The 16537-nt window shown below is 39.0% G+C and overlaps 1 protein-coding gene across 5 annotated transcripts in view; it reads right to left on the bottom strand.

Moving 5' to 3' along the window:
* The window catches only part of DNAH11 (dynein axonemal heavy chain 11), a 265993-nt gene that overhangs the window by 211628 nt on the left and 37828 nt on the right, over positions 1-16537 (bottom strand). For 4 of the 5 annotated variants that reach the window (XM_039862506.1, XM_039862509.1, XM_039862507.1 and 1 more), the window contains exons 11-18: positions 16062-16166; positions 15507-15899; positions 9239-9571; positions 8775-9029; positions 8522-8691; positions 8076-8298; positions 3834-3950; positions 3630-3716 (exon numbers count right to left, since the gene is read on the bottom strand). In XM_039862506.1, coding sequence (XP_039718440.1) covers positions 3630-3716; positions 3834-3950; positions 8076-8298; positions 8522-8691; positions 8775-9029; positions 9239-9571; positions 15507-15899; positions 16062-16166 — 1683 coding nt within the window. Of the gene's footprint in view, positions 1-3629; positions 3717-3833; positions 3951-8075; positions 8299-8521; positions 8692-8774; positions 9030-9238; positions 9572-14056; positions 14157-15506; positions 15900-16061; positions 16167-16537 lie in introns of those variants that run through there. The other variant, XM_039862511.1, reaches the window with a different exon arrangement.

The raw sequence follows: 16537 nt of genomic DNA, 5'->3' as shown, positions 1-16537 counted from the left end.
TTATTCCTAAGACTGTTAATTTTTTTTTCCTTATTCTTTCCACCAAAGATTTGTCAATATAATTAGTCTTTTCTCAGAATCAAATTTGGTTTTGTTGAGCTTCTTGAAAGACACATTGGAAGCTATTTCATCGATGATTTGTAGGTGGTTAATGCATTCTGTTTTTGTTTATCTGAAATATCTTTATGTCACTCATTATTGAAATATAACTTCATGCGATTTGGAAAATATCTACTACGTTCTGGCTTCCAGTGTTGCTGATAAGAAATATGCTGTTAGCTCAGTCATCCTCTCTAACAGGTGGTCTGTCTTGTCTATCAAGTTGCTTTAAAAATCTTTTGTTTGGTACTCTGTAGTTCTCTGTGATGTGTTTAGGTGTTGACTTTGTATTTATCCCTGTTGGGATTCAGTGAATTTCCTGAATCTATTGATTCATTCTTTGACAAGTTCTTGAAAAATCTCAGCTATTATAACTCCATTGCCTGTCTAATATTCTGTTTATTTTCTCTTCCAAGAAGTCTGAGTAGACAAGTTAGACATCATTCTAACTTCTTACTCTGTGTCTTAATCTCTTTTATGTCTTTATATCACTTATATATTTTCCATCTTGCTATTCAACGTGCTGCCTTCCAAATGATTTCTTCCAATGTCATTTGCATTTCACTAATTCTCTTTTCAGCTTTAACTAGCTCTCTAGCTCATCAGCTGAGTTTTTAAAATATTTTTCATTTCCGTAAGTTCCTGCCTCTTTTTCAAATTCAGCTGATCATTATTGATAGTCTCAAAACTGAGAACTTGTTTTTTTCAGTATTATCTTTTATTTCCTTAATAAATATCTTTTAATATCTGACGTTTTATATAAGTCTCTATGGTTTTCTCTTTCTGCTGGCTCTTATGCATGTTGGTGTGTTTATTGACTTTATTATAAAGTCATATTTGACTGATAAACTGTTGGACCCTTGAGGAGACTAGAATAAAAGCGTTTTTTTCCGCCCCCCCACAGAAGATTTAGGGTTGCTTCTACTAGGTGCTAAGAAGAACTACTTATAATCATTTAAATTCCCTGGCCTGGAAATTCTTTAATTATTGGGTAGTATAAAATTGAACCGTAACCCTATGAGAACAGGTCTATGTTTATAAATTCCCAGAGTATTCACCCCTCCCCCTCATTCCACCCCCGTCCCCCTACTCTGAGCCTTAGCAAGGACTGACAGGTAATCTCAGAGACGCTTTGCAGCCTGCAGATTTTTCCAAACCCACCCTGTCATTGAAGGTATAACCTCTTAAGAGCATCTTCCACTTCCCCTCGAAAGGGTTAATCACAAAGTTCTCCCTCTGGTACTTTCACTTGCCCCTACAGCAATATAGACTTCAAGGTTCGCCTCTGTTTTCCATCCTGGTTTCACATCCTACTTTCTCTCTGCTCTTTAGAGATTTCTCAGTCGCATCTTGGCCCTTGGGCTAAAATCAAGTGTAGAGATTTCTCTTATTTTCTTGGGAACTAAGCAAGATTTAAAATTGCACATTTGCAAACATATTTCAGCATCTGTTTTACAAGAGGAATTTTCAAAATGTCTAATCTATCATATTCCCCAAAGTGAACAGCCTTTTTATTTATTTTTAATCGTTTTCCTATTACTTACACTAATTCAATTATTCCTAGAAATATATACCAAGTTGTGTTAATTCAAGTGTTTACTGTTTCTTTGGCTATGAAGAAGAAACAATCGCATATAACTTTACCAATGAACCAGTCATAAAAGAAGAGAATCACCATGCCCCTTATACCTGGGGTGGGGAGGCGGGGGTGGTGAGGTCAATGACTCCTCTTGAAAGGTGCGGTACCTTGAATAGTAGGGTCTACCAAACCAGCCCAGAAAGAAGCACATACATGCCTTTAGTTGAATCCGGTTAGATAATCTTTAGATATGTATGCTGCACACACCACAAGAAAATGACTTCAGGAAAAAGGTAACCCAGCCCTACTATATTCAAAATATCCCTCAACACATTCTGTACATACAAGGATAAATATCTCTGACTTTTAAACATGTAACTATATGCTTTTATAGTATAGCACACAAATGGTAGGATTCAATAAATAACTATAGTAAATGTTTACATACAGCACATTGGTTAGTCAAGTAAAATGCCTCCCCATCCACAATCTGTTCAGACCACCTGAAACTTAGATACACGCTTAAAAAAAACAAACTCTATTAGCATATTCTAACCTACTTTCTTTCAGTGAATATATTAACCACTCTTCTTCAGCCAAGTGAAAGAGAAGACCTTATGGTACAGAATGGTGTTTTCTGAATGTGTTTAAAGCCGTTAAAACTAAATTCAACCCAAAATTTGGAAAGAGAGGTAACAGCTGTGTCAATTGCAAGTTTTACACGAGTCTCACACGTAAAGACTATCTCCAGCATGTAGTAAAATCAGAATGGCAGCCTAGATGAAGAACTCAGAAAGAGTCCCAGCTCCCGAATGTGAAATTTGCAAAGCCATGTTCTCATTTCAGATGTTAGGTTAAGAATTCCTAGAGAAACAAAGGTATTTTCTAATAAAAGTTTAAAACATTTTTCAAGCCTCACATGAATTACCATTTTAAATTATTTGCCAATTATATTCATTCTTACAGTCAACCATAATAAAGCAGTTCATCATAAACTAGGACAGAATGACTCAATAATATCTGTATCTTTGTATTAAGAATAGTTATAGGCTTTCCTTATTACAGTTAAAAGTTATTGGAAAAGTATCACATAGCAAACAGTATAATAGTTAAACCTCTTGATGTTTTTAAAATGAGAATTTTAATCCTTACTGTCACTTATTATATAATCTCCAACAAGTTACTTAATTATACATGATTGTTTCTTTATCTGAAAATATGAGAACAGACCTGCAGGACATTTTGTCCTGTCTAAAATGTCTACTGAGACATTTGGTTCACGCCAAAAAAAAATCCACATTTAGAAAATGTTGCTGAGTTCAAATAGCCCATAATGCTTATATTTCTGGTTTACAAGATTTGATTTATACATTAAAAATACCTTCCTTTTTGGGTCGATAACCATGTTGTAGTTGTATTGCCAATAATAACCCTTCTCGCCCCAGCCTACCAGGTGATGGCGCATGGGGTTAGGTTGGTGAGGCAGGGTTCAAATCTTGCAGAAGAATGAGATCTACATTAATAGTGCACATTTGGGACAGGACCAAATTTCAAGGACCCTTTGGCATGGACTAAATGTCTCTATGGACATATGGACAAGACCAAATATCTGCTACCGATGTTATCATTACATCATATGGATATTGCAAGAACTGAAAAAAACTCATGTAAATAATGCTTTTAGCAAAGTTCTTGACATATATATAATAAGTGCTTAAAAATAATAGTAGTTGTTACTTTCACTAGTATGATTACTTTGTAATGATAGTAGTTTGGGGAGACATGATTTAAAGCAACACAATTTACTTGGGGAAAACTTTATGACTGCATTTGTAATAGTTAATAGTCAACTCCTATAAGTAATTGCAAAACGCAGGCAAAATAGTAGTATCTCAGTGCCTAAATTCATTTTCTATTGTACCACGCATGAGGTAACTGAGATTAGCATTACCGTATCAAGCACTGTGTATGGATTTCCTGCGTTAAAACCAAAAGGAGCATAGAGTCTGAATCTCTCTCTGAATTCGGCCTGCTTCCCCTGATCAAGCAAAAAAAAAAAAAAACGAAAGTGAATCTCAAACAACTTCAATTATCCTTATAAAACCTTTCTTAAAAATAAACAAACAAACAAAACAAAACTTGGTAGCTAGCTTACATCGAACAAAATACATTTTCTCCTTATAAGAGTGACTTCTGCATTTTGGAGAGGTGAAACTTCATGTCTGACAGTTGCTGCAATCTTTTTGGTTGTTTCCCATCTTTCAGGTAATTCCTACAAAAACACAAGTGCAAATGGGAAATTACTTCAATGCCTAAAACAAACCAACTCCACAGGATTAAATAATTCTAATCTATTTACACTAACTCACAGCATCTTTTCATTCTCATATAAGTGAAGTTTATCTCAAAAAAGATCAAAGTGACTAAAAAGCTTAGAGCCAGGCTGAAGTTCACACTGACCCAGTAACAGCCCTGGATTGGTATCTTCAAAACATAACCAGAGTTGTCCTCTGGTGTAAGATTTATCTCAGAATAAAAGAAAATCTTTGCGAAAGAAATGCGAATTTCCAAATTGTCTTGATGTTGAGGGAATAAAACTAAAGTGCTCTGGAAATGACTTTGGTGATCCCCAACAACTAGAAATGTTTAGCAAGTTAGCAGGTGAAAAAGGATGCTCTGAGTCTGGCAGGCCAGAGATTAAAATATGAACCAATCTCATCCTCCACTTTTCTCTATCTCCCCAAACTCTGGGTATGCTGTCTTGATGGAGAGCTTGAGCATTTAGGTTAGGTTCATTTTAAATGACTAGGAGTTTTGAAAAAAGAAGAGAAAAAGGGAAGGGAAGGTTAATTCCTACTTGATGTAGAACAAAAGAAGTAATAAATAGTTCAGGTAGCAACTCAACTGTGCCCTGCCTGACTACAATGCAAACAGGACAACAGGAAGTCATTTTCTTTGAAGAGTCATTGTGCATAATTGCTGTTGAAAAGCATTCCTTGTGTCCAGACTAACAACACATTGTTTCTCTGGGTCATCTCCTGGGACACTGAAATTGTTTTGTCATATAAAACTATCCATAGTGATGGGACTCTACTAGTGTAGCTGAAGAGCAAGAATCAGAGGTTCTAAAGACTATTTTGTAAGCTCAATAAATATTTGATGAATGATTCAGTAACTGCCAATTATGAAGAGTGCACCGTGCTAAGTATAAATTGCATCCGTGTGGTGTAGGAGTGCTACAAAGATAAAACATAAAACATTCTAAAACCGTTTTATATTCTGTCAGAGTGAATAAGAGGCACACACAATAACTATTCTACATGACAGAATGTGTTAACTTCCATTGGGAGGTCTGTGTGTCATGGAATTAAAATGCTTGGGAGGCAACATGGTGTCATGACGGGAACACCAAACCAGGCCAGGAACCAAGGGACCTGGGCTCAAAACCTATTTGCCCCTCATCTTGTTCTTCCACCCTTGATCTCATCAAAACTCTGCATCCTCATCTGTGCAGAGTCTCACTTTGCATTTCCAATCAACCCCATGGAAACGAAACATCACCTGGAGTCCCTTCCAGGTCTAGAAGCCACAGAGAGGTCACGACCATGGGCTCAGGTCCCTCAACCCTCTTTGACTACCGAACACCTGCTGTTATCTGCTTTATATTTGGGAATTCCAAATAAGCTTCCACTTGATGAAAATAGATTTTCATTGAACATCCAAAGATCAGATGATCTCCAATGTCTCTGTAACTGATATGCTTCACTTAAGGAGGTAATATTGAATCTGAGGCTCAAAGGAATGACGGGGTTTCGACAGGCAGAGATTACGGGCAGATCCCTCAAGGTCCGGTGAGATAGGATCACCAGTGCAGGGTGGGGTGAGACTGGGGGCTCCTGTGGAAACTGCACAGTATTCGGAGGCGAGGGGCAGTCAGTGAAGGTTTCTCAGCAGGGAAGGGGCTCAATAAAATCTGTAGATTAGAAGTTTAATCTAGTCTGTGGCCATGCCACCCTGAACAAGCCCGATCCCGTCTGATCTTGGAAGCTACTAAGCAGGGTCAGGCGTCGTTAGTACTTGGATGGGAGACCACCTAGGAAGATCAGGTGCTATAGGCGTAAAAAAAATAAATAAATAAGGGATTGTAAGCTGACAAGCTCCTTGCAATCTGTGAGGTCAACCAAGAGTTGTCTCGCCTAATAAAAGAAGTTTAATCTAGCTTCAAAGTATATTGTACATAGAGCATGAGGACACAGCCATATTTAAGGGCTTTTAGATAGAACTAAGCACAGGCAAGTATTTGGAAAATATTATGACTGCTAATGATTATGAAGGAGACACAGTAACTACTGTAAGTTGCTTTAATTAAAATAAAACTGGGACACTGTTATCTTCCACATGCGACTCATACTGCCTGTCAATCTTATATTTTGTCCTCCAGTCTGAATTACTGACATAGAAGCACACGCATAGCTAAAAGTGTGGCCCACTTTTGAAATATTGAAAAGTCTAATATTTTCAATACTGCTATAACCTTCCATAGTGAGCCAAACTTTTACAAAACCATTTCTAGAGGCAATGGCTAAATTCCCCCATATCACCTACATGTGCTATGATTAGTTTCTCAATATGATAAAGTCCAAGATCTGACTCAAACAATATCCAAATCTTTCTAAAACCAGTATTTTGAGTGTTCTATTGTAACTATTTCAGCTCTAACATTTGTTATATATCTATCCACATCTTATCTCACTCCAGTTCAGAGGACTTATACTTATGGAGAATTTAATAATTCATATATAATAATTCTTTATAGATTAGAGAGCACTTGTAAATACACTTTGCATTTAATCCTCACAAAACAAAATGAGATGTAAAATGAGGTGACTAACGTGAAAAACAGTTTGGCAGTTCCTCAAAAAGTTAAACTTAGAATTACCATATGACCCAGCAATTCCATTCTTAATTCCAAAAGGAACTGAAAACAGGTACGTAAACAAAGGCCTGTGTACCAATGTTCACACAGCACTATTCACAATAGCTGAAAGATGGAAACAACCTAAATGTCCAACAGACGAAAGGCTGAACAGATATATATATATATATCTACATACGCACACACACACATACACACAATGGAACATTACTTGGCCATGAAATGGGATGAAGTAGTGATAGATACTGCATTGTGAAACTCAAAACTACTATACCAAATGAAAGAAGCCAAACACAAAAGGTCACATATAGTAAAATTCCATTTATGTGAAGGCTCTAGATTAAGTAAACTCATAGAGACAGAAAAAGATCGGCAGTGGCCAAGAGTTGGTGGCGGGAGAGATGGTGGTGGTTGGAAGGACATCTAATGGGTGTGGAGTTTCTTTTCAGGGTGATGCAAATGGTTTGAAATTAAATAAAGGAGGTGGTTGTTACACCGCATTGTGAATGTAACAAACACCACACTTTGAAATGGTTAATTTTGTTATGCAAATTATGAATTTCACCTCAATTAAAAAAAAAAAGGAACAGAAAGTGAGAAATTGGAGATAGTATAGAAAAAAAATGAGATATCTTGAGGGATATTTCACTGCACGCTTTGAGGCAAGCAGATGGAATGGACTTGCACAGTTCTTAAAAACAAATTTAAGTTTGAGTTTCATGCTCTAATCACTAAACTAGAATTAAATAGAAGTTTTTTAGTTAATGTGTCCAGTGATAACATTGTACAGTTAAATGTAAGCCCATCCTGGAAACTGGTAGATGGTGTAAATAAACCATCTATAGAATTTCAGGAGGGCATGGAAACAGAGCCTTAACTGTGAGATCTTCAGTCACGGTTTCAGTTATAACTAAAAATACTTTGCTCTTCATATGGCTCACAGCAGCCACCAAGTCTTTCCAGAGCATAGAAACGGAAGGATGACACAGAAATACTATTTAGGAAACACAGTGATTTCTCCATCCAAATTGGGCTTTGTTTATTTTTTATTAACCAGTCCATGGTATATTTCCATAGACACTTCTCAATTGGCAGGCAGCTTTAAATGAAAAAGAGCTGGGACATATTTCATGTGTGAAGGTGACAATTAAAGTGGACCTCAAAAAAGCAACTTAGAGGTTATTACCTAAATACTTTCTAACAAGAAGGAGCAGGGCATAGCGGTTAAGAGTATTGTGGCGTGGAACACCTAGAATCGTGTTGACTGCCTTTATTATTTGTGTGATCTTGAAAAAGTTATCAAATCCCTTTAAGCTTCAGATTCCTAATCTGTAAAATAAAAACATTCATGTCTACATTACAGGCTGTTATAAAGATGTCATAAGAGTGTGCATGTAAAGAACTGGGCTAATTGAGATGCTCAATTCCTGGTAATTACTATTATTTTACCACTATACTTACCTCTAGCTGAATGTAGACTTGCTCAGGCATCTTCTGGCCATAGGTTTCCAAGAGTGTGATGGTTTCTCTTAGTGGTTCGAAGAGTTCATCAGTAGCTCTCTGTCGGCTTCTTATAGCCAGAAGGTGTCCCATGATATCAACTAAACCATCGTGACTGCCTTCACTTAATTCTCTCTGAAGCCCAGCATCTGTCTCCTTTATAAATTCTTGTAGCTCATTCAGACTATTAAATATACATAGAAACAGACATACACACACAAACACAAATTAAGCTCATTAAAACACCTAAGACTTCTGATTGACTCGTTTTCATTATTTACCTAAACAAACATTACTTGTTATTGCCATTATAAAACTCGCAGTTTCAATGCTCATGAAATATTCCAATTTTAGATGGCAGTCAGGTGTTAAATTATAATTCCAAATACCAAAGCACAAAGGGCTACCTGTCGATGACAAATCTCAAAAGATGCTCCTGAAACATCCAGCTCCACTTCCTAATAATGTTTAGCAAGCTCACTTTGAAAGGCTTCATGTCCACCTTGAACCAACTATCAAACACTCTGAAGTCATCAAATTTGGTCATCTGAACATACAAAGCCTCATAAACGTCAATCTATAATCAGAAAAAAAAAAAGATAACTATAATAACTCAACCCAAAGCCAAAAACTACATTAAAAGCTAAAGGTTTTCCTTGCCTGTTCCCTGAATTGGTCAAGAGTTGGTGGTTGTTCGGGGATTTCTTCATTTACTTGAGCGTCCATTTCCTCAGATGATACAGTTTGGCCATACAGGAGAAAATGCTTCATAAACTCAGCTCGGTCATCCACCCAGAGGTAAGCGTATGTGTCCAGGGTGTTTCTGAAGTCCAAGACTTTGGTGATGACGCCCGCCACTCTGTTCATTATCTCTTGCCTGACCTCTGCCAGGCCTAACATGTTATCCATATCATTCTAAATGAGAGGAAAACCAAGCACTTATTAAAACCAACTTTGCTCTATTAATTATGTTCAACATAACATCCAAAGCAATTCTTCCAAGGGATAGTAGTTGGTAAAATAAAAAATCGTGTTGCTTTTACCAACTTCTTTCCTTGTGCTCTCCATTAATTTATTTTTGAATCATTAATATAAAAGCTCTTACCCATTTACAAAGAAAATACCTGATAATTTGCTATTTCCAGGTGCACTGCTATTCGCTTCATCTGGGCAGACATTCTAAAACTATTGCATAGCATTTCTTCTACCAGATCATAGAAGCCATCCCCAGCTTCTCTTTCTAAAGAAGGTTTAAACAGAATCTCAGGGGGCATTAAGATCATTTGTGCTTGAAAAAATGGTGCAGGTTTCAACTGCTTCTCTGTATTCATCAGAAAGAAATCTAAGTCATGCATTATTGCTTGAAAAAAGCCTTCTACCACAATGTCATCGATGAATTCTACATAAATCTTCCAGGTATCCAGAGAAGGATCGGCTTTGAAGAGCTTCCTGTTTTCCTAGAAACATACACATATTAATAAATGAATATAAACACCAGTGAGTATAAAAAAGAAAGCTTTCCATTTAAATGGTTTGTTAAAGAGATTTTTGCGTACAACACAGGAACATTCCGTTGTTACGCTGCAGAACCTTAAACTAGATGGTAAAGATCCGATTCATTCACAAAATACATTCAAAAGTCATTCTTTACAGGAAAAGTCATTACGAAGACCGCTATCTTCAAATATAGATAAGAAATATACTAGTTCCCAGTGCATTCTAGATGTATTTGACTATGCTTTCTGCTTTCTTTGATTATTTGCTACTGTGGATGTACGACCCAGAATTCACAGGTGTATGGTATATGTAAAAATCAGAACCACAGAGGCGAGTCTGGTTCCTGATAAAGTAGGGCAGAGGTGAGCAAGTTCTATGAGTTTCTTGCCCTCAAACAAATTTAAGAACTGTCCCTTTCCAGGATGCTCTCTTGCCCATCATCCAGGTGGAACCATTTACATCTGTATAGCATATGCGTCCTGCACCCCTGGAGTTGTGCAGTACACATCCTGAGCAGCTGTACACAGTAGCCCTGACTCTTGTAGACACTTGAGAAGAGAAATACAGATCTTAGAGCTTAATAATAATAACTAATAATAATAATAGAACAACAACAACAAAAACACCTTAAAGAGCATCTTATTCAGTTTCTTCTTTTTAAAAAATATGAAAGCAAAGACCTAAAACACAACTAGTGTCACACTGGTAGGGAGCAACCTGCTGAGAGAACTAGAACTAGAAACATCCCTCCTACTCCCCCAGGGTAGAGCTCGTTCCAACACATCACAGAAATATCCCTGTGCTTGCCTCATTGTTTGTACTTTTTCATACTAAGAGATCCGGTCTGTATCACTGTAGTGGCATTTATTAAAAAAAAAAGAAAGAAAGAAATGTTCTATTTTCAACAACTTAGGGCAAGTGGAGAAAGAGGAAGAGAAAGAAGAGCTCTGGGTCACTAAATGATCACTCAGGTCCCTTCCAGACCCAGTCTTCCATGGTTCCGTCCTTCCCTCTTCACCTTAATCCCTGACCGCAGGCTATCCACCGAGAGTCCACCAGCCACAAAGGAAGCCGCAGGAAAAGGCAGAACTGACTCACCCTCAGCCCTATACCCACAGCTTTCCTCCAAGCCACATTCCTCACTCGAAGTCTGAGCACCAGGCCCAAACCCATTTGCCGATAAGAGGGAGGGAAAGCACTTAACAGACACAACTTCTAGAAGAAAATCATCAATTCGTTTCTATTTTGAAGTTGAGTTTCCTGTGGTTGGAAGCTCTCCTCGGTTCTCATACTGACTTCACTGCTTCTTAGTTTTTTGACTTCAGGAAACAAAATGAGTCCATTTAGTAGAAAATTTCAACTGCATTCTCTGAGAATAACACTGCAAAACCTTGTTTTGTAACCATTTCTAATCATGTAGAGGCAATAATTTCAATGCATTTTAATTAGGATTCACAAATCTTATTGGTCTGACACCACTGGATTAGTGTTTAGGGAGTATGTTTTATTAATATTATTATCAAGAAACTGTAACAGAAGAACCTAATTGTAATCTATCATTTGTCTTCCATGAGACAGATCCTAATGCATAAATAATTGTAAGGGTGTCCTAAAAGTCACAGAATAATCCACAGCATCTCAGCAAAAACTGAAGAATAGTGGATGGCATGACTAAGATACTACTGAAAAAACGAATTTCCAGATATACAGCTTCTTTACATGTCAGAACACCCCTGAGATTCTCCCAAGGCTTACCAGCCTTAGGCAGTGCCTTTAAAGAGGGCACTGGCTCTGCGCACACCTTGATTTCAGACTTCTTGCCTCTAGACTGTAAAAGGGTAAGTTTCTGTTGTTTTAAGACACTTATTGTGGGATTTTGTTACAGCAGCGCTAGGATACTAATACAGGCAGCAATCGAAGAAGGCAGGAACAAAACCTTTGTCCTATTAAACTTTATCAGTAGGGAAAATTAAAGCTTTCTTAGAAATTTCAGACAACCTTGGAAGTCAACAGAAACTCTACATCATCATAATCATCATCACGAGCTATAGATGCTCAAGACAGAACACTGAGTGTACCACGCCTTCCGTTTCGATGAGTGAGTCTGTCACCCTGCGAACACTTCCTTCACCTGGCACGCAGGACACGGCCCTCTCCTGGATTTCCTCATCCAGTCAGTTCTTTTTCTGCCCCTTCAGCTGGTTCTTCTTCACCCCAATTTCTGAGAAGGGTGTGCCCCAGAGAACGGTCTTTGATTTGCTCCTATCTTCTAGACTCATGTTTGGTGATCTCATTCAGCCTCCTGGTTTAAATGCCACTGCCACCCACTTCTCTTTAATTTCCATTTCCAGTTTGGAGGCTGCTCCCAAACTCCAGACTAGTTAAGTCCAGTTATTGACACCACTCCTTCACTTCTCTGACAGACGGCTCAAATCGAAATGTCTAAAACTGAAATCTGACCTTCCCCACTCAATCTCTTTCTCTTATAGCCTTTCCCATCTGAATAGACTGGAACTTCATCTTTCCAGATGTGCGGGACAAAACTCTTGGAATAATCCTAGATGCCTCTTCCATGCTCCACCACCCACTCTGTTCGGAAATTCTCTTCACTCCACTTACTTCAAAGTATATCCAGAATCCAGCCACTTCTAATCATCTCCACAGTCGCCACTCTGGTTCAGGCACCACCACCTGTCACCTAGCTTATTGCCACAGTGAGCTACCTGGCTCTCTTCTATCCCTCACCTCCCTACTGTCCCATTTCAATATGACAGCCATAATCGTTTTCAAATGAAAGTTAGATCATGTTTACTCCTCTCCTTGAAGTCCTGCAACATGGCTCCCATGTACCACGGCGTAAACACCAGGGGCTGTACAAAGGCCTACGACATCTCCCCTGACCTTCCTGTCCCCTCCTTACGCCCCATGAACATCTGACCTCACCTCACCGTACCGTCCACCTCGATCACTTTGCTTCACACATTTGGTTCCCTGCTTTCAGGTGTTTTCCTCCTGAAAACTGTCTCCTCTGTCTGGAACGCTCTTCGCCCAAAGGCCTACTTGGCTAACTCCATAACCTTTGTGACTCTATAACCCGCTAGGCTAACTCTGTAACTCTGCTCAGATCTTACCATCATATTTAGGGCTACCCTGATCATCCTATTTAAAAACACACCCCTTAAATTTGGCAATATCCTACAAATTACATAATTACAAATTATCCTGTGACCCAACAATCCCACTTCTAGAAATTTACTCCAAAGATACACTAATGTAAGTGCAAGAAGACTTACACTCAGGCTTTTCATTACAACACTATGTGTAAGAACAAAAGATGAACTGCTAAATAAATTATGGTACAGCCACACGACTGGGTACCAGGCATCTTTAAAAGGGCATGAGGAGAATGGAGCACGGTGCTTCGGAGGGACCCCCAGGATATCATTAAACAAGAAAAGTAACGTGGCGTGTGCGGCACTCCAAGTGGGAAACATAAGCAATATGTATTGATGTTTTTAAAAAAGAACCTAAAAGCTAATTTGAAAAATTTACCTACAGGGGAGGTAGATTTACCAATAGGGTAGAAGGAATGAGGATGAAAACTAGACAACTAGACTTCTCCGACTGTAGCCTGATTTAGGTTTTGACTTTGTAAACGTATTTATGAACATTTTTAATAATAAACAAAATTCAAAGTTAAAAAAAAAACAACAAAACAACCCACACCCCAGTCCAAGCACTGCAGAACTCTTGTGCCCTGCTCTTAGTTTACCTTTTTCCTGCGGCACATAACGAATTCCAGCATCTGTGACCTACTGTGTCTCCTGTTTATTGCTGCTCTCACTAGAATGTGAGCTCTGTGAAAGCAAGGATCTTTATCTGCTCTGTTCACTGAAGTTATCTCACAAATCTAGAAGGATACTGGGCCCCTAGGAGGCTCACAATAAATATTTCTTAATAAGTAAATGATGGTGGACTGAGATACATAATTGGTTATATTCAATATCCAGCAGGAAAACCATAATCCATTGTTTGTTCTCCTACTGAGAATTAGCCTAGAGACAAGTATCTTTGCTTTACACATGAGAAAATTCAGGGCCAGTTTCTGGGAGACATGAGACTAATTACCCTGGTTTCCAGCCTCTCCCCACGGTGTTTGCCCCACCTGTGTGCTTTATGAGGTCGCAGTGCGTACATGGTCTACCTGCCCGAAGGAGACACTCCATGCCCGAGGCCTGCATCTGTCTATGGAGAAGATTCTATCTGACAAGGATGCTCAGAATACATAATATGCTATTTTTATTCCCACCTTTTTTCCTTAAGATCAATCAGAAATCACCTTCTTATTGTCCCCATCACCAGAACCACCCAACTACAAGCACCACATTCTTATTCTCCGTCTTTCCTCCCTCCCGCTATGGTAGATGAACTCACCAGGCACCCACCTAAAGCCACCTTGAATGTATTAAATCCTGTTCCCTCAAGGACTTTCCTGCCAGGATACTTTCTTCTCTACTAGATCATTTCAGGCCACAAACAGACATCCTGAAACATCAACAAATATTAAAAACGAAACCCACCCTACGCCTGACATACATGTCCGGGTACTGCCCAGTTTTCATGTCTCGCCACAGGAGAACTCAGGAGTTATTGGCTGGCTCGTCCCATTTCTCCCATTCCACTCCTGTCAGGTTTCCAACCTCCACTCTACCAAGTCAGCTCCTGCCAGTCACCAAAGACTTCCATATTGCCAGATCTAACGATCATCCTCAGTTCTCACTGTCCTAAATTAGGATGGGACAGAGTTAAACTCTCCCTCTTTCTTAACTTGGTTTCTAGGGCATCATCACCTCCCTTGATTTTGGCTTCCTACTTTGCTGTCCTCTTTTTCAGTATCCTGTGCTAGATCCTCCTCCCCTGACCTCAGGATGACCTCAAGGCTGGTCCATGCAGCTCTTCTCTATGGTTAACCCATACCCTATCTCATCCAGTCCATGGCCTTACATATCATATATATGCTCCTGACTCTCAATTCTCTGTCGCTCACCTGGACTCCTCCTCTGAACTCCAGACTCCCATCTGTAATGCCAGCCTACTAAAAATCTCCACTTGGGCAGGCATGTCTTCTTACTCACATGCCCAAAACCAAATCCTGTTTTTTCCCTACAAAATCTGCTCCACCACAGTTCTCCTCGTATCAGTAAAAAGAAACTCCATTCTTCCAGGGGATCAAACCAAAAACCTGAAGTCATTCTCGACTTCTCTCTCCTCTGACTTGTCACAGAAAATAGATCCTGTTGGTTCCACCTTCCAAAAGCATCCAGCGTATGCCTGCTTTTATCACTACCACTCTGGCCCAAGCCATCATCATTTCTCACCTGGATTATTAGAATAAACTCCTAAGAGTCCCTCTGTCTAATGTCTCCTTTCTTCTCTGTGGTTTATACTTAACAGGGAAAGCCTCTGAGCAGACAGTCTCTGGCTGCTATTTCCCCTCAGAGTAAAAGCTCAAGTTCTCATTCCAGCCATCCTTAGGAGATGACTGAGAGGGTTAGAGGAGATGTGAACAAGATAGGTGGACGCATAGGCACTCAACAAATAATGGTGTTTATTAGCAGCATCCATAGGAGGATGTAGCCATGACAAAGAAAAGGATCCCATCTCTCACCTTTCTGTTTCATCAAACATCTCACGTTCTAACCTCCTCCCTCAAGAATGAGAATAGTGAGGGCTACAGAAATTCCAGGCAAGAAATGCAAATTCCTCCATTTTCAATGCTTAACAAAAAGCTCCTTCAGGCCCCGGAAGAGTTCTACACTCTTAGGTTAAATATTTTGGCTCTTTTCTAAACTACACGAAGAGATCTATACATTTCAGAACCTCCAAAGCAGTTACCTCTACCAAGCTGTGTATCTTGCAGCCATCTTCGTGGATGAGCTTGTATTTCTTGATAAACAAATCACCCTTGTCCTCCAAAATAAAGGCGGCCTCCCTTCTGTGCTCTCTCCTGGGCAGGAGTGTGCACTCGGCCCATGCCCTCATGGTTTGCTGGATCACTCTGACGTTATCCTGTGTGTGCTCAACTCTGCGCTCTAACTCCAAGGTGGCTGTTTTCACCCTCTCAATGTACCCCCAGCAGTCACCCTGCCATGTCAGCGATGTTGCGGCTGCTTGCAGTTGCTCGTCCACAGCCCTCAGCTCATCTTCAATCAGAGGGTATTCAACCCCCAGCAGAGTCTGTTTCAGCTTATTATATCCTTGCACAAGAAGTTCAAGGTTTCCGATGTACTGAGCAAAGAGAACCCCAAAACAAAAAAAAAAAAATGCCAAATATGTTAAAACTACTTTGTCAACCTTAGAAGCATAAAAGTATCCTAAAGTCTACATATTAATAATTAAAATTCGAAATATCTCTATTGAAGGTATGCCCTAATATCTAAAAATACAAACCTTTAAAATAGTGTCTCTTTTTTTGAAGATGGCTAAGGCTGAATCTGGTATGCCCGATTTCTTCAGCATTAAGAGGTATTTCACTTCCCTTAATACGGCCACTAGCTATTAAAAGACAATCGAGAATAATTACATATTTTAAGAATATCATTCTATTTTAACACAAGTTAAAATTAAAACACTTCAAATTTCATCCAACGATTACTATATTTTCAAATTGTCAGAGGCTTTTGTTTCACCTGCTTTTAAAAAGCCACGATCATATATATTCCATGTGATGTAAAAGTACAAACAATAAAGGTATAAATCGGTGACTGCTGGAGAAAGAATTCAAGCAAAAGGCAGCAACATATGCACAACAAGATCTAAAATGGAAGGCCATAGATAGACCTCGACCTTTTCCCAGTACCATTAGTTGTTATGCTTTTTTCAAAAACACACATTTGTTCCAATGTGATTGGTATACTAGGGAGCAG

This window comes from Pteropus medius, unplaced genomic scaffold, assembly GCF_902729225.1.
Source record: "Pteropus medius unplaced genomic scaffold, Ma_sr-lr_union100, whole genome shotgun sequence".
NCBI lineage: Eukaryota > Metazoa > Chordata > Mammalia > Chiroptera > Pteropodidae > Pteropus > Pteropus medius.
This window is presented reverse-complemented; position numbering and strand designations above follow the sequence as displayed.